General features: G+C 43.3%; 1 protein-coding gene across 1 annotated transcript; it reads left to right on the forward strand.

Annotated features, from left to right (window-relative positions):
- The first annotated feature begins 21,697 nt into the window (after positions 1 to 21,697).
- On the forward strand, positions 21,698 to 22,991 carry LOC147880683 (uncharacterized). The gene is made up of 3 exons (XM_087371127.1): positions 21,698 to 22,119; positions 22,215 to 22,289; positions 22,375 to 22,991. The coding sequence occupies exons 1-3, from the start codon at positions 21,961 to 21,963 to the stop codon at positions 22,423 to 22,425; spliced, it is 285 nt and encodes a 94-aa protein (XP_087227253.1). The 5' UTR covers positions 21,698 to 21,960; the 3' UTR covers positions 22,426 to 22,991.
- Positions 22,992 to 24,404: the final 1,413 nt, after the last annotated feature.

Here is a 24,404-nt window from a genome sequence, read left to right on the forward strand (position 1 = left end):
ACCCATGCCCCCTCTCCCCGCCCCCTCTCCCCCCTCCCTCCCCCCTTCCCCCGAGCTGGCGGCTGCGGCCGCCAGCCCCCTAGGCCCCCCCCCCTCTTCCCCACCCCCTCTTCCCCCCCCCTTCCCCCAGGCAACCCCTCCCACCCCCTTCCCCCTCCCCCCCTTCACCCCCACCCCCCCCCTTCCCCACTCCCCCTTTCCCCCCCTCCCTGCCGCCAGCCCCCCCTTCCCCCGGCCAGTCCCCCCCCCCTCCTCCCCTTTCACCAGCCCCCCCCCTCCCCCCTTCCCCCCCGCCCCCCTTCCCCCCTCCAGGGGAGACTGTCCCAGTCCCCCCCTTCCCCCCCTGCCCCCCTTCCCTCCTCCTTTCCCCCCTCTACTCCGCCCCTGCCTCTCCCCCCCTTCCTCCTCCCTTCCCTCCAGCCCCTCCATCCTCTTCTTCTCCTCCCCTCAACCTTTCTCTCTCTAGTTCCTCTCTCTTCAAATTTCTAAAAAAAATCTAGATAAGGAATTAATCAAAAAAATTTGCAAGTACTTGGAAAAAGTTTGTAAGTTTGCTCTTTCTTGCTTTCTTGCTCTTCCTTTTTTGCTCTCTTGATCGTCCTTGCTTTCTTGCTTCAATGAATGAAATGAGGGGAGAATGAATGAAGAAGGAAGACTATATATAAGAAAAATTAGGTTTTCCTCCTCCTCTCCTATTGGCTTTCCATTCCTCCCCTCTCTCCTATTGGCTTTTCATTTATCCCCTCTCCCATTGGCTCCCATTACTCCCCCTCTCCCATTGGACCCCCATCCCTCATCCCAATCTTCCATTACCTGAGGCTGGCACTCATCTCTCTTGACAGATTTGTGTTGCAATGTTTGTTTGTAGGATTGCTTAGTTTGGCACTCATCTCTATTAAGAGAGATGTGTGATACAGTCTAAGTTTAATATTAATTGTGTTTTCATAGACAGTTAGAATAGAGCTCATCTCTCTATTAAAATCTCAAGAGTTGTGTGATGCAGTCTAAGTTTAAGATCATGTGGTGTACTCATAGACACTTAGTATGGCATTCAATTTTCCCTTGATAGGTGTGTGTTGCAATCAAATCCTAGTGCTAGATATGAAGAAATGGTTAGTTAGCAACACATGATCATGAATCACACCATCTCATAATTAGTTTTTTTGTGATTTGATTTACTATTACATGAGTTGAGTTCGGGTTGAGAGGTTGTACTTGGGTCATTTCTAGAATTGCTTGCATTATTAATTGCCATTGCTTGCATTGTTTTTTTATCACACTTGGCAATGAATTATTTTTGGAATTCTGTGTTGCAACTTGTTGTATATTAAATGGATCATGCAGGTGAGAAGAGAAAGCCTCAGCATCCTGATCTCAATCGAGCTCAGAAGAAGGTGCTAAACAATGAGAATGTGCACTTCTTAATGAATGTCAATTAGGACATCATTGAGACTGCTTTCAACAATGGTGAAAGCAGACCATGGCAGAGGATGGAGTGAGGGCCCTATGTGAACACTTTCTAGATGTTTTTCCAATAGAAACTATAGATCAATTCATGCACCACTTCACCTTAGAGAGTCGACAATGTCTTGGTCAAATAGATCGAGACATCTCCTCTTGTGACATGAAGTGTGAGGGTCCCGCTGTAGAAGCTAGAGTCACATATATAAAGAATGTGTGGTGAGGCCTCAAAGGCCAGTGTACTATGTAGAAGGTGCAAAGAGTCTAATACTAGTTTATGCAAATCAAGTACATCCCAACACATATCGAGCACCAATCAAGTGCTATGGTTGTGGCGAAAATCACCGAATCGCAGAGTGCCCTCATCGTGGTAGCCCAGCTACTTTCCAACCACTCTGCAGAGATTGTGGCATAGGACATGCCTGTATGGATTGTCCCACGAAAATTAAAAGCCCCACAACAAACAGAGGTTAAGCTTGACGTCCCAATCGGCATCATTGGGGTAGACCATCAAAGTCTGGGTCCGGCAAGTGTAATATCACAACCTGTAAATGTAATTACATGCCAACAGAAAGAGGCCACCAAGGACCCTAACATTCCAATCCAACCAAAATGACTTCTTAAAAAGAAAGCACAAGTGCCTCCACCTCCGCCAAGCAATGAGTAGCTGAGCTCATCCACATCAACTCCCAAGCCTCAAATAAAAGAAGCTCCATACCCAAATGCAGAGGTGGAAAAGGCTCGTTTTCAGGCACTTCAACAATGGGTGCAAAGGGAACAAGCTCAATTTGAGGCTGAGAAACAAGCTCAAGACCCAATCCATGACTTGGCCCCACAAAAAATTAATACTATACTCGAGCCTCTGTTCCAACAACAGACTCCAACACATAATGTACTACCACGTCAACTTAAAGGAGCCGCACTCACCTGAGTTGCCATGTGTCAATTCCCATTGGAATCCTCCTACGAAATTGTCCCAATCTCTGGGAGAGTTTCAAAGGATGGATTGAACTCGCAAATTCCCCTCCACCTATGAACGACATCGAAGATATCCCTGTGCAGATGGGTGAGAGAGATGACATATGCAACATTAATGTGCCTTTGATCCACAAGGCATATAATGAAGTCCAAGCCATAGTGGATGGTAGAGTAGGTGGAAATGTCCTATCAAAGGAGCTCTACGAAGAATGGGGTCTCCCACCAATGCAAAAGGCTAATTTCATTGTGCCTAGAGTGTTGGATGACACATCTTCAACAACAATCTCAAGCAAATCAGCTCCCTTGTAACAACATACCATAGCGGGGGACTCAAAAAGCAATGTCAATAACTGGATACATCGACAACTGCCATTCATTAGACCCCATCTTCTCACAGATAGATGCTAAGGCACTACAGGTAGATCCTCCACTCACACATGAAGAACCAATCAATCTAGAGATGCCATTCTTTATGGCTGACCTCGACTGGAATAATGAACCTGAAGAAGGTACCCATACCAATGATGACTCAAATTTTCCTTGGGACCTTGAAACAGAGGCTGAGAATGCTGAAATTGAAGTCAAATCTTTGATAATGACTTAGCCATTCTGCATTGCCTAATGGTAGTCGAGCTCCCAAAAGTTGAACCTCCAAAGTTGAATAACAGTAGAAGATCCCGCAAGAAAGCTGAAGGAGGAAATCATAGAAAAGCCAAGGCCCGAATACTTCAATGAACACAAGGATCGTCGAATTGTACCTTGCAAAGCCAGCTCCCTCAAAATCAAAGCCACCACCTCTTGAATGGTCCCCTGAGGGACTGGAAGGAGTATGCGCAGCAAATGAACCCTTATTTGGAAACACCTTACTAGTGGAAAAGTTATCCCACGGTTCCCAGCGTAAGAAGTTTAGAAAGTATAAGCCACATGTGTGTATGAAGATCGATCAAGAGAATTCACCCAAAAAATAAAAAAGGAAGAAAAGAGGAGGTCTCCAAGAGCCAAACAAATTGGTTATAATACTATGCCACCCCGTACACATGGCACATGTTAGGCTAGTTCAACATCATCAAAGGCTGATCTTCAAGAAGTGTTGGAGTACTTCAAGAATTACACAAGTGGTAGTGTCCCCATAGCAATGCCAAGACCACTAAAAGAATCTAAATTTCAAGTTGTGCTGCTAGAAACATTGGACGGAGTCCAATTCAACACAATAATAAACGGGAGCTGACTAAAGCGCTACTACTTCAACATGCAAGCCATCCCCGACAAAAATGAAGATTTGGGAAACCAATTCTTCCTTAGTTAGGATTAGATTGTATCACGAGCACTCACTAACATATGCACGTTTTTGCACATATAGTTTGCACTAGATTGTTACATGCACACTCACTGGCATATGCACGTTTTTGCACATTTAGGAAGACCTAATCAATTTTGTATTAGGAATGATTGAGTCTTAGTTTCCCTATTAAATCCCACAAATAAGCATATAGTTAGACACATCACGTGCACTCACGATTTTGCATAGGCACATAATAGATTGCATCAATAATAGTATCACACCCTTTCATTCCATACTCTCAAAGCATGCAATGAATTCACAAGCAGGACAAGAAGCTATGCCAAAACTCAAGATGCATTGGCAAAAGAGTCCATAGCCTCAGCAATGAGACCCCCACCAAACATCACAGCCGTCTCCTATATGCAAAAATATCAGACTTGCATACAAACTTATCTACAAGCTCAATGATACGGGTGCAATCACATCCAACATGTATGCAAGATAGCAAGAAATGCCAGCCTCAACAATGAGACCCCTGCCACACCTCTTCCCAAGAAGATTCAATGGTAGAGTCCGCAACCTCAGCAATGAGATCCCCTATTAAATTCACAGCCTTAAGAGGAGATAAGCTTCCTGACTATAGACCACAAATTGTATGGTGCAAAAGCATTACAGCAGGAATGACTTGCATGCCACAAGCTCAATAGTCACTAGGTTACGCACATGGCATCCCAACTCTAAAATCAAAACAAGCCATAACCCGAGGACGGGTAATGAAATGGATCTGGGAGTATGTTGTCTCTCTGCCAACACGGACTTAGGTGGAACAGAATGTGTGTGTAGAGTAGCGACAAAGCTCCGCTTGTACTTGCATAAGGCTAGAAATAATCCCTCTTAGAAATCCAACTTGCATGTTCTACATGCAAGTTCTACATACGATTCCCACATGCAACTCCTACATGCGAGTTCTACATGCAACTCCTACATGCGAGTTCTACATACGAGTTCTACATGCAACTCCTACATGCGAGTTCTACATGCAACTCCTACATGCGAGTTCTACATGCGAGTTCTACATGCAACTCCTACATGCGAGTTCTACATGCAACTCCTACGTGCGAGTTCTACATGCAACTTCTACATGCAACTTCTACATGCAACTCCTACATGCAACTTCTACATGTAGAGAGAGAATGTCTTACAATTCCTACATGCAGAGAGAGAAGCTCTCTAACTTGTGTAAATACCCCATAATGGAATGCAGTCGACACTCTTTGGGACATTGTGTTGAGTTCTACTTTGGTATTCCAAGCAATTGTCTCAAGTGTCCATGCTTCCTTGCACTCCATGTCCAAAAGCATGTCCTAACCTTGCAACTCCTCCCCTCTCCTCCAACCTTGCAACCCATCTTCTCCCCCTCGTCCTCCCTCCTCCTCCCTCCTCTCTCTTCTTTCCCCCATGCTCTTACACCTTCTTCCTCTCCCACTCCTATGCTCCTCCTAAACCCTTAGTTCCTCAACCCTTAATCTCCATGATCTACAAGGGAGAAGAGTTCTCCACCATGTACTCTACTCTAAACCTTGGAACCTCTTCTAAACTCTGGAACCTCTCTCTAAACCTTGGAACCTCTTCTAAACTCTGGAAACCTTGGAACCTCCTTCTAAACCTTGGAACTCCTTCTAACCCTGGAACCCCTTCTAAACCTTGGAGCCTCCTTCTAACCCTGGAACCTCTTCTAAACCCTGGAACCTCCTTCTAAACTCTGGAACCTCCTTCCAACTTTTAAACTCCTAAACCCTGCAACCCCCAATGAAGGCGAAAGCCTTCATTACCTCAACCATGATGATACACGTGTTGGAGGTGCAAATCTCTCATGGACAAAGGGGATAAGAAGAAGGAGAAAGGGTTGAATTATCCCACATACAAAGGTGTGTGGAAGATGAAGGGACATAAATAGTCCAAGTTGCCCCTCCTATCTTCAATTCCCCCAAGCTTGCCTTTTGTGGAGGTTGGAGGGCTGGCTAGGCAAGGGTGCCTTATGGCAGGGGTGGGGACCTGCCATACACACATGCCAGAGCCTCCGTAGTGGCCATGAAGGTTGTGCACTTCCGTGAGGTGCTAGCGGTCTTGGCGGGGGGCACACTAGGCACATGCTCTTGGATTCTAACATGGTATCAGAGCCCGGGTCTGATCCCCGGCCACCTCTCTCCATGATCGATTGGAGGGGGGTGTTGGAGGTGCAAATCTCTCATGGACAAAGGGGATAAGAAGAAGGAGAAAGGGTTGAATTATCCCACATACAAAGGTGTGTGGAAGATGAAGGGACATAAATAGTCCAAGTTGCCCCTCCTATCTTCAATTCCCCCAAGCTTGCCTTTTGTGGAGGTTGGAGGGCTGGCTAGGCAAGGGTGCCTTATGGCAGGGGTGGGGACCTGCCATACACACATGCCAGAGCCTCCGTAGTGGCCATGAAGGTTGTGCACTTCCGTGAGGTGCTAGCGGTCTTGGCGGGGGGCACGCTAGGCACATGCTCTTGGATTCTAACAACACGTTCCTTTTACACATGCATGCACTGTGTTTGCTTACCACACTTAAGCCTACGTCTCTCACCGGAACATGACTCAAGGCTCTAAGCCACACATATACTACAAATGACAACCCTGATATATTTGTAGGTGACAAAAAGCCTCGGAACCCTGCATATTGAGAATACCCTGCTCTTCCTATGGAAGCCATAGGAAAGTGCCAACAGGGACCCAAAAGCTACTTTTGGGGGATGGATATACGCAAGATTTATGATGTGGTTCCTTAGGAAGTTGTTAGGATCAGTAGACCACATAACATCTCTATGTCCTTAGAATACAAGAGCGTGTGGATTGGGAGGTTTTTTCCCGAGGCAAATGAGGATTATACATTTAGCTTTTCGCATCTTTTCCACACTTCTGTGCTAAGTCTTTTGGTTCAATAATTGTAATTCTTAGAATGATATTTCTGTCTTACACAGATACAAATTTGATCATTGGTAGTGCAGGATACACCCGTTCACTGCCGACACATGCATGGGATAGTGTGTAAGTGTAGACTTTTTGATGAGGAAGGTTTATGTAGCCACTTCATGGATCATCTAGATATTGTATCTTGTCATATGACCTATTGTTTGATGCAACATTTTGAAGTACATTCATTTGTAGAGTGGATTTTTGTTAAAGTATGTTGCTTGTAATTAAATGTCTTTTGTTACATACATACATATGTACACACACGTGCATGTGCAAGTGCGTATATGTATATATATAATATCTCTCTCTCTAAACCCTAAACCCCCTTCCCCCCTGTCCTCTCTCTCTCAAGTGGGTTTTTGCCTTCTCTTTGCTTGGATTGTAAATAAAAAAGCCATCTGATTAAAAATGTGCGTTACGTAAAACACAATTTGCATACAAAGATGGAAAGCCCATCTACCTAAATTTCAAAATTGACAGTCTATACATCCCACCTTAAGACCCAACAGAGGGTCTTTAACCCATTGTAGATGGGTCATGCTACTCATCTTCTTCTTATTTTGGTTAGCTCACTTATTAAATCCGATTTGTTAGTAGCAGGGCCTTGCTAGGGCAACGCTCTAGTCTTATTTAATCCAGTTTTTTAGCATGGCCTAGATAGGTAATGCTTTGCCTTCACTTTTGCATAAAAGTGTTCATTTGGAAGTATCTAGTCTTTCGTGGTTCAGTCCCCTTGTCTGCTAGGTCTAGGATAATACTAAATGAGCTGAAGGTGGCCATAGGAGATCTGGCCGCTATGGTTTCAAGAAAGATCTAGCTTAAACAACACAAGGATTTCTTTGGCCCCTACCAACAGTTATGGAGAGGTGGATGTTTTCTGGCCTTACACCGATTCCCGGTCGTCAACAGTTGTGGGGAAGCAAATGGTGACGTGGCTTTATTTTATGCATGCTTATGGCAGCTTGGAGAGTCGTTCTTGTGGCAGCAGTTAGGTATGATGCGTCGCACTCATTGATTCATTGCATGATATTCAGGCGGGTTTTGCCGTGACAAGGCTCTTTGTTATGTCTACTGTTGGACTGTGTTCTATCTAACAATTGTGGTTATTTGTTGCACCTATTGGTTTTGTTGGGTGCGTACATGCTATTTCATGATTCGTGTGTTGGTTGTGGTTTGGATTTTTGGTTTTGGCCATTGGATGCTATGAGGATCGATGATTAGTGTTTGTTTTCATTAGATGTAAAGGTGGCTAGGTTTAACGAGTATGGGTTTTTGTTCGCAGAATGGGCTGCGATGCGGAGCTGCTAGGGGGTTGTTGCTTACATGGTGGTTCTTGGATGGGTGTTTCCACTGTGGGTAGATTACTGGTGATGGGAGATGGTCGAGTCTGTGATGGCGTGTGTTTTTTGGAATCGTTTGTAGATTTCTCTATTCTTGAGTGTATATATAATGGTGTTGGCCTTCAGAGTCCCCATGCACGATAGATGGATGGTGTTGAGGGGCCATCTTTCTCGTTCAGTGTATGTTAGGTTGGGGATTCTGGTGGTTCGATTGTGGGCGATGGGAGTGAATCTTCTGTAGAGGTGGTAGGAGTTTCTTTTGGGGTTGATGTTCGAGCTACTGGTCTTGGTTCTAGTAGGAATTCTTCTAGCTTTCTAGATGGGGATGTTCCTTTTCTACCGATCGATGAAGATGAGGAGAGGGTTGTGAGGGAGGGTGGGTTTAACAGGAGTGTTGTGAAGGACGAATGGGCTCATAGGTAGTTTGATTTGTGAAGGAGGGTTAGTGGCTTTGATTCGAGTATGAGGCTAAAGTGTTTAGATCATAAAGAGCTTAATGATATGTTGAGTCACTTTTTGTCTCTATCGGCTACTCTGGTTGGGATGTATAGATGCTTTGGTCGAATGTTGAGGAGAGAATAGAAGACCCGGGTAGCTACTTCCACTATAGTTGAAGTTCCTTTTGACATAGAAAAGAATCCTATATTCAAGTCGAGTCAGGTTGTGCTTGAGACGGCCATGAATCATTCGATTCGACAGAGTGTTTCTATGAGGAGAAGAATGCAGATTGTGTCATTGGTGTTGGGGAGGAATAAAAGATATGCAACGGAGGTTTGCATATTACTGCATGTCGAGGTTTTGCATTAGGGGCGGCAAGGAGCTTCACGTTGTTCTGAGATCGGATTTCTTTCAGAATGAAGATGAGCTTGGACAATATGTTGAATGTTTAGCTTGTTTATTGTTTATTGCTTTCTTTTCATGTTTATTCCAATGTTGTCTTGTTGTGTAGGTATAACGAATGGATGAGTAAGAATTATGTGGTGAGTCTAAATAGATACCAGAATTTTGATTTTCATGTGGGTGTTTGGGTGCATGAGGTTGATGTGGTCCAAACTTTTGATCAATTGCTATGCCATTTTCTTGCGATATAGGATGGTGTGCTGAACTCTAAATTTATATTTATGCAGGTGATCGATAACTATGCCACTGAGGTAGGTTATGTGCATTTTGTTGTTCTTTTGGGTTTTGTTTGTGTTAGTGTTGTTTTCTTATGGTTTTGTTGGTGCAGGTTTGGTTCAATACAAACCATGTTAGCGAGAAAAGTTTGAGCAAGTTGGTTCGGTATATGTTGGCTACTCTTAAGGCTAGTGGTGGTAATAGAAGAGCTAACAAAAGTGAGCATGCTTCTATGATTACTTGCTCAATTTATGTTAGGTTCATGAGGAGGTTGGGCAAATGGTAACAGGTCATAAGCGCTTATCTAGTTACAAGAAGTATGACCAATTTGAAAAGCTATCCTAAGGTCCTTTCGGAGAATGTCAAGTTGTACTCGCAGAGGGTCGATGGAATAGTTTGCTGTGATGGTGGAAGTACTGCTTCTTCTAATGTTATGGTTACTTTGGGTATGTATTGTTGTTATTGTATTTGTTTTTTGTTCGCGTTGTGTTGCTATTGCATTGATATTTTGTTTTTGTAGGTATTGGTATAGGTTTGGTTAATGCTTTTGGGTTGTCTAATATGGTTGATTATGTTGTAGTCACGGTTGATTGTTCTACAGGTAATGTTTGTGTTTTTGAGTTGTTTTTTATTTCTATGTTTGTTATGTATTGTTGTGTTGTGTAATTTTCCTGTAATCGATATTGCTTCTGGTGTTTCTGGAGGTTTTTTCAGGGGTTTTGTTAGTGGTGATGCTGTTGGGATCGCTGGATTGGTTTCTTCTAGAGGTCATGTGGGGAATTTGTTCTAGTTGAGGACTTGGTTCTTTGGATGCTATCAGGATTTCTATTGGTGTTGGTCCTGGTAATCGTGATGTCACTTCTGGTGGTCTTCAATCTTATGAATCGGTTGTTGTGTCTACTAATGCTTCCGGTTGTGTGGCTTCTCCCATTTTGTTCGGAGTGTCTACTGGCATTGTTTGCGATGGTGATGTCTCTCTTGGTGATGGTGGTCGGAAGCGGTTCTCTAAAATGGATTTTGGTTCTCTTTATGGTGATGACGATGCTGAGTTACTCGAGGAGTTAGCGCGAGTCAGTCCTGTTGTTGCTGCATGAGCTTTGGATTTGAGCTATGGTGGACGTTTCGTTGATGTTCTTCATGGAGCTGTTTTCAATAATTGTTGGGTGCGGCTTATCAAGAAGTCATGTAAAAGTCGACCGATTTTTTTTGGTCATTTTTTCTGTTCGTTTGATATTTTCAAGTTCTGGTGTTACCAATTGATCCAATTATTATAACTATATCTTTTATTGGAATAAAGATATTGTGTTTCAGCTGTAATTTTGTATTCCTTTTTAATTTGAGTTGTACTTTTTTAAATTGGAATTGTTTTGTGTTTTAAGGGGTGTGTAATCTAGCCGGTATTTTTTAGATGTGTTGATTATGCGTGGGCAAGATATTGAAATCCAATGGTTGGGATGGTGTTTCCACTGACCCCAGCCATTGACAAAATACGAAAGTGCTCAAGAAACCAATACTTCAACAATTACCATTTTTTCCTTTCTGCTCAAAGCAGAAACTCCTGGTCGCAGTGCTTTCTACACAAACTCCCTTCTTGGAATGTTAGTGTTTTTCCTTAACTTCCATTAGCTTAAACAATTCACAAGTATTTGTTTTGCCCCTCTGCCAAGGGTCTATGGAGAGGTGGATGTTTTCTAGCCTTACACTTTCTTCCTCTTATTTTGGTCAAGCTGACTGATTTAGTTTTAATTCATTTGGTTTGTTAGCATGGCCTAGCTATGCAACGCTCTGCCTTCACTTTTGCATAAAAGTATTGGTACGGAAGTATCTAGACTTTCATGGTTCGGCCCCTTAGTCTACTAGGTCTAGGATGATACTAAATGAGCTAAATGTGGCCATAGTAGATTTGGCCGCTATGGTCTCAAAGAAAGATCTAGCTTAAACAACACAAGGATTTTTTTTGCCCCTGCCAACAGTCGATGGAGAGGTGGATGTTTTCTGGCCTTGCACCTTCTTCCTTGTATTTTGGTCAAGCTAACCGATTTAGTCTAAGTTAATTTGGTTTGTTAGCACTTGCCTAGCTAGGCAACGCTCTACCTTCACTTTTACAAAAAAGTGTCACCAACATTTTTGGCTACCCTAGAGGGGTAGCACTAAGTGAAGGAGAGAAAGGGGGAACTAGGGATTTTGGTATCTAATATATTCTTGCATCGTCATTTGCTTGGTTCCCTTTCTCTCTTTAATGTGTTTAGATGCAATTGACTATGCAACTATGCAAAATTGATGCTTGATGCTTTATTAACACTGCATTTTAGGTGATTGAGTAAATGTCACCAACTAGCAACTCCACGCCGATGAGATGCTCCCTTTGCCAACAGCTGCAATTTTTTTCTCCTCTACTTCCTTTGCAAACTGCTTTTGGGTTTGTTGACTAGTACTCAATCTCATCTAGACTTTGTTGTGACCATCTCGTGCTTTTTGTGTCAAAGGAGCAAGAGAGAGGAGCTAGAATTGGAGATCTCTCTCTCTCTCTCCCCCCACACACACACACAAATCAACTCATTAGCATCATCGTTCTCTATCAATATACTCCAACGCTCCATGAAAGCTAAAAACAATGAAATAGTAATGAAGCCAGTGCTATGAGCACATTATGTGCTCTCATGTTAGTGTTATCATAAGTGTTTCTTATTTCCTAGGGTTAGCTCCACTTTAGCTCTTTGTTTCATTTCTTCTTCTAGATGTCCGCTTGCATGTTCCTTTGCATGTTGCCTCCTCAGCTTGCATGTCATCTACCTTCCTTCTTGTCGCTTCTTTGATTATGCTCCTTTTGCCTTTGAGCGATGGTGCATGCACCTATTCTTACAGTTGGGGTCTTTCCAACAAGATCATCATCTTTAGGGTTTCATACATGTGTTTGGTGACTTATTCTAATGATAGTTGTCTTCTCAGAGATATCTTTATGCAAGAGATGGAGAGAATGATCTTCGAGGCTTGCTACACATGTTTAGCAACTTGTTGTGCTTCAACCTTCCAAAGAGATGGAGATTGTCATTGTCTGGACTTGCTACAACTACATTGCGACCTATCGTTATGCCCTAAGTAGAAAATTTTAAAATCATGATTTGGAAAAAGCGAGAAATCTAGACGAATGATTTGAGATGGAGAAAAAATCGTGCAAAAAACTTTGCTGACACGTCATAGTTTTTTCATAAATCGACATGCCATCCAATTGTATTCATACGAATAAAATGTATTCATACAAATACTTATTCGTACGAATATACATTTGTATGAACAAAACTGTATTAGGATGATCATTGTCTTCTTTTCCTGTATTTAAGCTTATAGTTTGCCAATTTACCTTATCTCACGGTTGGTTCTCTAGAAAAGCAAAAGAGATCAAAGAAAGAAAAGAAAAGAAGGAAGACCCTCCGAGGTTGCAAAAGCAATCTAGAAGGTCTGAACTAAGATGGAATTTGATTGTGGAGTTCTAGGTTCTCTTCGTTGATCTTTTGTGAGAAATGTGATTTTGGTATTTGTTTGTGTCTATGATCTTAGAGTCTTATAGAAATGAATTTGTTGCTTTATGTTTTAGTTTATTGGAACACTTAGAGTCTCATTCTTATAGGATTCTTACACTTTCTTTTGAATGAATATTTCATATTCTTTCAATAGAATATGAATGAATACAAAGAGTTTCTTAGATCTCTTGTGAGAAATGTAATTTTGGTCTTCTTTGTGTCTATGATCTTAGAGTCTTATAGGAATAAATTTGTTGCTTTGTGAACACTTAAAGTCCAATTCTTACACTTTCTTTTGAATGAATATTTAATATTCTTTCAATAGAATGTGCATAAATGATTCACAATTTACTTAGAATACTTAGAGTTTTAATTTTTAAAATGAAACTTCATAAGTTCTTATGTGTATCAAATTTGTTGCTTGTTCAATTTTCAACATTCGTACACTTTCCTTTGAATGAATATTTCCTATTCTTTTAATAGAATATGAACGAATGATTTATAATTTACATTCACTCATTCTTACACTTTCTTTTGAATGAATATAGATGTTCTTTCAATAGAATGTGAATGAATGATTCACAATTTACATTTACTCATTCTTACACTTCTTTTGAATGAATATTTAATATTCATATTCTATTGAATGAATATTTAATATTCTTTCAATAGAATGTGAATAAATGATTCACAATTTGAGTATTCTCATTCTTATACTTTCTTTTGATTGAATATAGTTTATTCTTTCAATAGAATGTGAATGAATGATTCATAATTTACATTCACTCATTCTTACACTTTCTTTTGATTGAATATAGTTTGTTCCTTCCATAGAATGTGAATGCATGTCTCACAATTTGCATTACTCATCCTCCCACTTTCTTTTGAGTGAATACTTCATATTCTTTCAGAATAATGTGAATGAATGAAATACAATTTGAATTTACTCATTCTTGCACTTTATTTTGGAAGAATATTTTATATTCTTTTAAAATAATGTAAAAAAATGAAAAAAATAAATCCAGTAAGGATATAATCTTATGTGAATGAAATACAATTATTGATGAATGGATAGGTGTATGCCACATCTTGCAGCAATAGTAAAAAGACCACAAAATTCTGTAGTATTTTGAAGATTGTTTGGTTGTCTGTACTTTCCTTGGACTGCAAGTCATTGTAGTTGCCCAATTAAAGCTTCAACGGCTCCAACAAAAGTAGATGGTATGCAAATGTCCATAATCTTCAAAATGTGGTGGGACATTGCATACATGCAATGTCAAAAGGGGAGGGGTTTCATGAAAAGCACTCTGGAGCTACATGACGGAATCTTTGATGGGAAGTCCGCACAGTGGCGGGATTGTTACTCTGTAATGTTGGAAAATGCTTGCTAGTGCTTGTCGGTGTCATCATTCCCCAATCACAAAAGCCCAAATACACTTCTTCAGATGACTCGGAGAAATGTAGCATAATGTTTTACGCATGCAAATCATTATGTAGGACATTGTTTTGGTGCATGTAATGAGGATGTAATGAACAATGCGTACAAGTAGACTTAAAAAATAAAAAACATGCTGACGAACCTATGGAGCTCTAACAGGAATTTTGGAGAAATGTAGCATAATGTTTTGCACATGCAAATCATTATGTAGGACATTGTTTTGGTGCATGTAATGAGGATGTAATGAACAATGCGTACAAGTAGACTTAAAAAATAAAAAACATGCTGACGAACCTGTGGAGCTCTAGCAGGAATTTTTGCATCATCTCTATGTTCCACTGGAGATGATCGCTTTCCTTCATGTCTGAGATAGGTCATCCATCTTTCCAAATAAAAGGAAACATTATCATTGGATTATTGTCATATACTAGACCTATAGCTCGTCGACATCGCCTAGGCATGTGGCTTCCTCCAAGGCTTCCACCTTCAAATCTTTGAGGGACTTAGAGTGCTACAGTACCTTGTAGGCATAAATTGTATGTGGATCAAATGTGTTGATGAGAATATTACACATGCTGACATTTCCATGAGTGCCTGTGCCCACAGTTGCATTGGGTGTGAATCAAACATCTCATCATTGAAGCAGTGTGGGTCACTAAGGCATTTCCACCTATGCACATTCATCATGGCCATGTGTGCTGGTGGTGCCAGTGAAGGCGAGTATGATAGAGATGGAAATCGAGGGGAAATCTATCAACATGTGCGGCAGGATTATCTTGGTGGTGTTGGTACTAGAGTTATTCCTAGTGCAGGCGAGAATGAAGGAGAGGGAAACCGATCAGCGCGTGTCGCAAGAGGCACAAAAAGACATGCAAAAGAAGTTGCAAAATTGGGACATGAATGTGATGGGAGACGTGCAACAATTGATGGAATCACTTGTGGGTATGGATATGATGGGGTTAGATATGGGGGATTGTATACATGAAGAACTTTGGAGAAAGGGGATACGTGGGAAGATGGGTTGTGGTGGATGCATTGGTGCTTGTGGGCAGCATGGTTGCAGTGGTGGGTATGGCTATAGTGGTGCTTGTGATTGTGGGGGATGCAATGGTAATGGTACTTGGGGGCATGAGTGCATTGGCTCTGTTTCATACTCAAATGACAAGTCTACTTCCTCGGCTTGTAATTGATGTATTGGAATTGCCTGAGGAGCTGGATTTGGTGCTCTTGGATATGGTCATGGATTCGGATTCCTGAGTAGTTGTGGGACTTGTGTCCGAATGGGAACATGATTTAGCCTTGGAGCTGGGGGCGCTTAAACAAGTGCCGGTTGCCTGTACATTGGCATGGGTACCGCTTGGTATTGTTGAGGTCGAGGTGGGTTATTGCGCATGTTGAAGATGCAACTGTTTTCATCATGGCCGCTGATGACGCAGATATGGCAGCACAACCTTGGCGATGGATTTGCTTGTGCAGTGATCCTTGCTCTTAGGACCGAGCACTCATTTGCTGTATGATTGGCCATGCAATGTGGATACCAGACATTTTCTCACCGTGGATATGTCTGAATTGGCGGTTGAGACAAGTGAAGTTTTTGTTCCATGGCCTGCATCATGTCTTCTTTTAGCTTAATGGTCATGGCCTCTAGGCAATCTTCATTTGATGTTTCAGCAATGACTTGGATTTGCCTTTTTTTGAGCTCTTATCTCGTGTACTAGATCTGCCATCATCACTGCTAGTGTATGAGTCGGTCTGTATGAGTCGGTCATGCCATCCTCGATGTCAATGGCTGCCGCATGAGCAGCACTGAATGTTTCATAGCTGCTTATCTTTTTCATATCCTTTCGGATTTTCTTTCTTAGTCCTGCAATGAACCATGCTGTGAGGTACTTTGCATCAGGGCGTGGGTCACATTTGGCGATTAATCTTTTCATCTTACCCAGGTACATGCGTACACATCCTCGCCGGCCTTGTTTGATCTTGCTTAGTTGGAGAGCAGGATCATCTTGTAGCCTCTCCGTTTGAAAGCGTCGTTTAAATTCTGTTTGAAGTAGGTCCCATGTGGCGTGCTCTTCCACTAGAAGGTCTAGGTACCATTCAGACGCTTCATTAGTTAAGGCCATGGGAAACCAAGCCACCTTGGTTTCATGGGATTGATCTCCACCTGCGCGGCATGTGGCATCAAAATGCTGGAGGAATCGGGTTGGATCTCCCCTACCATTATATTTGGGAAGTTCCAGTCGTCTCAAGGGGTGCCTCCCTTGAGTGTTATTATTTCTTTGATTAAATAAATTGTCAGCCTTTGTATCGAGGTCGATATCCCCATCATTGTCATCGCGACGGCGTCCAGCCATGTTGTGGCATGGAGTCAAAGGGAGTGATTGAATTTTAGGGGGGATTCGGGGTAGAGAATTGTCAGAGGCGGTGGTTGCAGCAGAGTTGTATGTGGATTTGGCGAGCATTGGAGTTGCATGCATTGGCCAGAACGTAGCTGCATGCAGATTGGGTGAGATTTGCAAAGGGTGTCTCTGTCGCGCAAGTGTGGGTGTGAATGTAGTTTTGTTGGGAGGGTTAAAGTGGTGGTAGTTTGTGTAGGGACCGTCGTGTTAATAATGTGCCTAAGATTGTCCTACGGGTGTAGGGAATTGTGCCGGTGTAGACAGATCGTTAATCGAAGGTCACGACGTGAAGATATGAGCGAATTTGTGCGAAATGAGGCCCACATGAGGACACAAATGAGCGAGTGCTAGTGATGCCGAAATTGTGTGAAATGGGCTGGAAAAATACCCCGTAGCGTGGTTTTTTCGTGTGTGAAATCTGGGTTCAAACAGAGTCCAGTTTGGGTCCCAAACGGATGAGTTACGAGGGGTTAAAGTAGGGGTAAAATTGGCTTTTTTGGGGGGTTCTTAAGGGTGGTGCGAATGGACTTTAAGTCCAACTAAGGGGTTTGAACCAAGTTAATTCTAGTTACATAAACTAACCTATATCCTCCCAGTTATTGTAACTGGGAGGTTAACCTAACTAGTTTCACTAACTATAGTTAGTTACTAACTAAAGGATAGTTAAACTAATCTAACTGTTAGTAACTAACCTAGGTTAAACATAACTAAGTTAGACTAACCTAACCTAGGTTAAACTAAACTAACCTAATCGAGGTTAAACTAACTTAAGGTTCGATTAGTGATTAGGTTAGGTTTTTTTTAATTTTAAAGGGGGGCGGCGGCGGCGGTGCGGGGGGGCGGGTTTCGCACAGAGGGGAGCGGAGGGGGGTGGAGGGGGGAGGGGAGGGGAGGGTGCAGGGGAGGGGGGAGGGGTAGGTGGGGGGGTTGTCATGGGCGGGCGGGGCAGGGCGGGGGTTTTTTCGCACACAGGGGAGGAGAGGGAGGTGGAGGGGAGGGGTGAGGGGCGGGTGGGGGGTTGTCGCGACGGACGAGGTGGGGCACAGTCGGGCGGGCGAGTGAGGCGACGCGAAGCGCGAGCAAGGGGGCATGAGCGGGGCGGGCGCGGCGGGGCGTGGCGGGGCAGAGAGAGAGAGAGAGAGAGAGAGAGAGAGAGAGAAGGGAGGGGGAAGGAAAGAGAGAGAGAGAGAGAGAGAGAGAGAGAGAGAGAGAGAGAGAGAGAGAGAGAGAGAAGAGGGAGGGGGAGGGAAAGAGAGAGAGAGAGAGAGAGAGAGAGAGAGGGGGGGGAGAGAGAGAGAAAGAGAGAGAGAGAGAGAAGAGGGAGGGGGAGGGAAAGAGAGAGAGAGAGAGAGAGAGAGAGAGGGGGGGGGGGGAAGAGAGTGAAAGAGGGGGGAATGGGGGGGTGGGAAAAGGGGGTGGTGAAGTTGGAGGGGAGGGTGGAGGGGGAGATGGAGGAGGTGGAAGGGGGAAAGGGTGGTGGAGATGGAGGGGGGGTGGGGGGGAAATTGAGGGAGGGAGGGGGAAAAGGGGTGGTGGAGATGGAGAGGGGTGGGGGGAGGGGAAATGGAGGGAGGGAGGGAGTGGTGGAGATTGAGGGGGGTTGGGGAGGGTGGCAGGAGGGGAAATGGAGGGAGGGAGGGGGTGGTGGAGATGGAGGGGGGTTGGGGGGTGGAGGGAGGGGAAATGGAGGGGGTGGTGAAGTTGGAGGGGAGGGTGGAGGGGGAGATGGAGGAGGGGGAGAAAAGAAAAAAGAAAAAACTTGATGGACGGAAAACTTTGAGGGAAAACGAAAAACTTTGATGGAAATCCAAAAGGAGGAAGAGATGGTCACCTGAACGCTCTCTAAGTCTTTCTCGATATAACGGGATTGTTGAGGAACAATGGACAGTGGGTGGATGGCTAGGTTATCACTGTGAGATGGGCTCGAAGTCACTTACCATGTGAGGATGGGAGTAGGGTAATGGTCGATGGAGAGGGAGGAGTGTCTTGCGTAGGGCTCGAAATGGGGAAGAGGATGGAGGCAAGATGTGAAAGATGAAGAATGAGGGGGTGGAGTGGGTTTTTATAGGAAATGGGTTTAGGTTTAGGGTTGAAACCTAAACTCTTCCTGAGCCGTAACTTTTTATGGTTTGCTCTTCTCCAACACGGTGAAATGATTGAAATTGCAAGCTTTACACATTCGTGTCCACTACCTAGTCTGATTGTTTATCAAGTGGCTTCTTTTTAAGAAATAAAGAAAATTTCTTAAGGTAGTAACCCAAGGTTGATGCTTGGGGTTGATATGTTTGGCTAGAAATGGAAAAAATTTTACTCTCCTTGGCCTTGAGTATTATGTTTGTGAAAGTTTGAAGTAGTTTGTTTTTTTAGACATACCAACGTATGTTTACTCGTTACTTGAGACACTAGTCTCCCGGGCAACGGTGCCAAATGTTGGCTCTTTCCTACGACTTCCATAAGAAGAGCAGGGTATTCTCAGTATGCAGGGTTCCGAGGCTTTTTGTCACCTACAGATATATCGGGGTTGTTGTTTGTAGTATATGTGTAGCTTAGGACCTCGAGTCATGTTCCGGTGAGAGATGTAGGCTTAAGTGTGGTAAGCAAACATAGTGCATGCATGTGTAAAAGGAATGTGTATCATCATGGTTGAGGTAATGAAGGCTTTTGCCTTCATTGGGGGTTGTAGGGTTTAGGAGGAGTTTAAGGGTTAGAAGGAGGTTCCAGAGCTTAGAAGGAGGTTCTAGGGTTTAGAAGAGGTTCCAGGGTTAGAAGGAGGTTCCAAGGTTTAGAAGGGGTTCCAGGCTTAAAAGGAGTTCCAAGGTTTAGAAGGAGGTTCCAAGGTTTAGAGAGAGTTCCAGAGTTTAGAAGAGGTTCCAAGGTTTAGAGTAGAGTACATGGTGGAGAAGTAGTCTCCCTTGTAGATCATGGGGATTAAGGGTTTAGGGGGAGCATAGGAGTGGGAGAGGAAGAAGGTCTAAGAGCATGGGGGAAAGAAGAGAGAGGAGGGAGGAGGAGGAGGAGGAGGAGGAGGAGGAGGAGGAGAAGGGAGGAGGAGGAGGAGGAGGGAGGAGGAGGAGGGAGGAGGAGAGGGAGAAGATGGGTTGCAAGGTTGGAAGAGAGGGGAGGAGGAGTTGCAAGGTTAGGACATGCTTTTGGACGTGGAGTGCAAGGAAGCACGGACACTTGAGACAATTGCTTGGAATACCAAAGTAGAACTCAACACAATGCCCCAAAGAGTGTGGGTTTCATTCCATTATGGGGTATTTATACAAGTTGGAGAGCTTCTCTCTCTGTATGTAGGAATTGTAAGACATTCTCTCTCTACATGTAGAAGTTGCATGTAGAACTCGCATGTAGGAGTTGCATGTAGAACTCGCATGTAGGAGTTGCATGTAGGAGTTGCATGTAGAACTCGCATGTAGGAGTTGCATGTAGGAGTTGCATGTAGAACTTGCATGTAGGAGTTGCATGTAGAACTTGCATGTAGGAGTTGCATGTAGGAATCGTATGTAAAACTTGCATGTAGAACATGCAAGTTGGATTTCTAAGAGGGATTATTTCTAGCCTTATGCAAGTACAAGCGGAGCTTTGCCGCTACTCTACACACACATTGTGTTCCACCTAAGTCCATGTTGGCATAGAGACAACAGTCCCTCATTGTAGACATGGATATTTACTATAATTAAAAATGCTGGTATCGAAAATCCAACACTTGCTAGTCGATAGGGAAGCTCCCATACTAAACCACCTAAGCATCTCTCTCTCTCTCTCTCTCTTTGTGTGTGTGTGTATGTATAATATATAATTAATATTTAAAGAAATATAGAGACTCTATATATTATATATCAAATAATATATATTACAATATATATATATATATATATATAGTTTATATAATACAATAGACATATAGTATATTTATATTGATTTATAATTACTAAATATAATGGAATAAATAAATAAATAAATAAAAATTATATATATGTGCGTGTGTGTGTAGGTGTGTGCTTATGTATAAAGAAATAAGTAAAGAAGTGTGTGTGTGTGTATGTGTATATATATATATATATATATATACAAATATAGAAAGAAAGAAAGAAAGAAAGAAAGAAAGAGAGAGAGAAAGAAAGAAAGAAAGAAAGAAAGAGAGAGAGAAAGAAAGAAAGAAAGAAATATAAATATAAATATAAATAAATATATTTCTTTCTTTCTCTCTCTCTCTCTCTCTCTTTCTCTCTCTAACACACAATGTGCAGCCCCTGCCTCGTTGATGCCCTGTGCCACATGTCCATACCTCGTATTTATGCTTGTTGTCTGTGCTGTCTCTGGCCACTTGCGCTACAACCTACGTCAGCACAGTCTGCGGTCCCGCATCTCCTGTCACATAGTTGCAACTCTGCCCCACGTGAGTGCCACATGGAACCCCAAAATCTGTTTGCTGCCCATGAACTGAAGTCCTGCTTTGACTCGGCACCCAATGTGCCACGTGGTGCTGTTGCTTCTTCAACTCGGATGCCGTTGCCAGCCACGTCTCTCTCTCTCTACTCCTTTACTCTCTCTCTCTCTCTGCATTGACTCTCTCTATCCGCATTTATGCTCTCTCTCACCGTGCCTGCACTCTGCAGTGAAGCTTTTCACATTTACTCTCGCGGAGCACATGGCTCGATGCGTGGTTGAACTGCGTGCCCTAGTGCCCTCGATCTGCCCCTCAACACACTGCGCACCACGTGTGCGTTTCTAACCGTCAGGGAGTCACTAAGGGAGTCAGCACTGTGTGCCATGCCTCGTCACCTTGTCTGCACGATGCCTTCTCAGTCTTGCACAGTCTGCGCCTACGTTGCTCCATGCCACGACATCTGTCCCGCTTCGGCGCCTGGCCTTTGCTCCTCTGCCAGACTACGCTTGCATTGGCCTCTGTCGGGAGCCACATGGCACAGATCCACTCCCACTTTTCATTGTAGCGTGGCGCTCCTCCCCGAGCCTCCCCAAACCTATAATTCCTCCCCGAACCTCCCGCGAAGCTCCCTTCTCACTCTCTCCAAACCTCCAGAGGGCGAGAGGGCTCTATGTGGATCCTTTTCTTAAAGAATAGTATAGACATAGAAGTATAGAAGTATAGAAGGTGCAAGGCCACAAAACATCCACCTCTCCATAGACTCGTGGGAGAGGGGGAAAAAAAAAATCATTGTGAATTGGTTAAGCGAATGGAAGTTGATAAGGAAAAACACTACCATTCTAAGAAGGGGGTTTGTGTAGAAAGCACTGCGACCAGGAGTTTCTGCTTTGAGCAGAAAGAAAAGAATGGTAATCGCTGAAGTATTTGTTTCCTGAGCTCTTTCGTTCCTATTTCTTCAGCACCCATCACATTTGCTCTCCCAGATTTGCTCCTCTCTGCATGTTCGTAGCCTTGCTGCATCCCCACCAGCACCATGGTGCGTAATTCCATCCTCGGAAACATCAAATCTTTCGTGGGGAATGCCATGGGCGGCGTCACCGGTCGCACCAACCTCGCAGCTTGGCTCGTTGCTGGCACTGTTGCCTACTATCTCTGGATCAAGCCCGAGCGTGATGCGCAGAAAGCACGGGAGGTCCATTTTCTTCCCGCTCTCGCATTCTATTTTTTGTTTAACCTCTGACGCTTTGGGGACCCTTCAGCACTTCTCACATCCACATTTATCTGTAGGCTAAAGCAATTCTGAATGCCGAAAATGATAGGTATCGCTACGTCGAGAAGAGACGACCACTTGCTGATCCTCAGGTGATATTGACGTTTGCTAATCGGTTAATGAAACCTATGGTCGCACAATGCGCTTGGAGTCTAACGCGAGTTTCTATTCCAACAGGAAACCGGCCTGATCCGCGGTATAAAAAGGGACGAGAACGATTCTGCTTGAGCTTCGCAATGTTTCGGAACGAGTTTGGGCTCTAGCCACTCACACTGGAACAAATAGAATGCGTTCCAATGCAACGTATGGATGTCTGGGCATCTTAGAGCATCGCGGATGGCAACTTCTCCTTATACATAAGAAAAGATGAAGTCCTTACAAGCCATGCTCTCATACGGGGTGGAAAGTGCAATGGAACCGCCTGCCAATTCTAGCACATTGCTTTCTCCCCCTACTTGTCAAGCAACATGTTTTCTTCTCTGATAATGTCTTTATTTGGGGAGATGATTTCTAGGATGGTAGCATCTTCTTTCTCAAGCCACAGAAAACTTTACTACAGTTATCAATCGGTAGTCTACTAGTACTAGGAGACCGCGGGCGGGGAGAGGAGGGGCGGGCGGGCAGGGAGGATGCAATTTGATGCGACGAGTGCATACACCGAGTCTTTCTCTTGTGGTTAGTTTGTGGCCGTCTGGAGGGTGGGATGAAGGGTTTAGATGTCTGTGTGTATGCATACTTATATCCCATTCTCACAATGCGATTTCATGAAGTAAAATCCCCATATGTTTATTAAACTTTGAATTCTTGTCCTTCAAAGTAATGACTTTTTTTGAGAACTATATGTGTCTGCTAATTTAGTCATATTTAATTTGTACTTGCCCTATTGTATAAATGGATGCTCAAGTATGTGTGGGTGTGTGGATTTCTATGTGTGAGAGCATATTTTTATACTATGGTCTACACCCACTATTGGGTGCTGATGACGTCAGTGGGGATGTCATAGTAGCTAGTCCCTGCTATGCATGATGGAGTTTATGGTTTTCAACCTTGTGAGTGACTATCATGAGATTGAAACTGCACTATGTTGTGTTTTTACAGGATGAGTTTGGGAATGTTCTCGGATTCATCTAGGTATATGTACTTGCCCTATTGGCTTGCTTTTCTTTTCTGGTGTTTATTTCAATCGTTAACTTTAGTCTATTCATTGGAGTCATTAAGAACCAGCTATCTAGAGAGAGGAATGAGTAGTCGACATGTGCGCCTACCAATTCACAGCAATTACATATTATCTATTCTTAATTTCTCTCTTCTATAAGTATTTGTATTACACTTTTAAGAGTTAATTAAGGACGACATGTGTGCGTGTGTGGGTCAGGCACAAAGCCATTTTATGTATGGATGATAAGTATGTGTATGTGTGTGTCTGACGGACAGCATAGCAGAAAAGCTGATTGCTCCTTAACCAGATTGATCCTGATGCTGGAGCATTTGCTAGCGGGTCATACTATTGGCAGGACTGAAGAGGCATTAAGATTATTGTGAATGACCCATTTATTTCCATGGGAGATCTCCATTCTCCCTGATTCTCACAGAAGTTGCCAACAAGATTAGGATTATTCAATCAGCTGTGATGGAGTGCCGATTTAATCATCTAAACATCCTTTCTGCAGCTGAACCTTTTGAATTGGCTGGCATCTCCATGTACATTTTGGTGCATTGATGCTTCAGAAGTTTCCATTGAATGCATTCGTCTTAAGATGTGACCCCTCATATAAAATGTTCAAATTGAAGTCTTCCCATTACGTACTAAATTATTAAGAACTAGGATATTGTGCAGCCATATTCAAAATGGTGCTCCGTCTTGTCCAATCCAAGGCAAGTCACAGAGCTATGTGGAAGTCCATACCAAGCCTGGACTGGACGAGCTGGAGCACCTTGTTGGAATATGGTTGCCACAATATATTGTAACTTGTGACTTGTGCTGTGCCCTGCTGCTAAGGAGAAACCATCCCTCACCTATCTACAAAGTGGGATTTTGCAATTTCTAAGTTGACCAGCCCCTCTTCCTGCCTAAGAGAGCAGCTCAGGTAGAACCTGGTTTCCGTGTTGTGCAAATAAGATATTTGGTGCAATGGTCACATGCAGAAATCGAACGGGGGCTGACTGATGTGGACATGTTAAAGTCTTAACTGTTGGCAGTCGATTTA

This window comes from Dipteris shenzhenensis, chromosome 32, assembly GCF_047967505.1.
Source record: "Dipteris shenzhenensis isolate YYH24624 ecotype China chromosome 32, Dip_SZ_1.0, whole genome shotgun sequence".
In the NCBI taxonomy this organism is placed as follows: Eukaryota; Viridiplantae; Streptophyta; class Polypodiopsida; order Gleicheniales; family Dipteridaceae; genus Dipteris; species Dipteris shenzhenensis.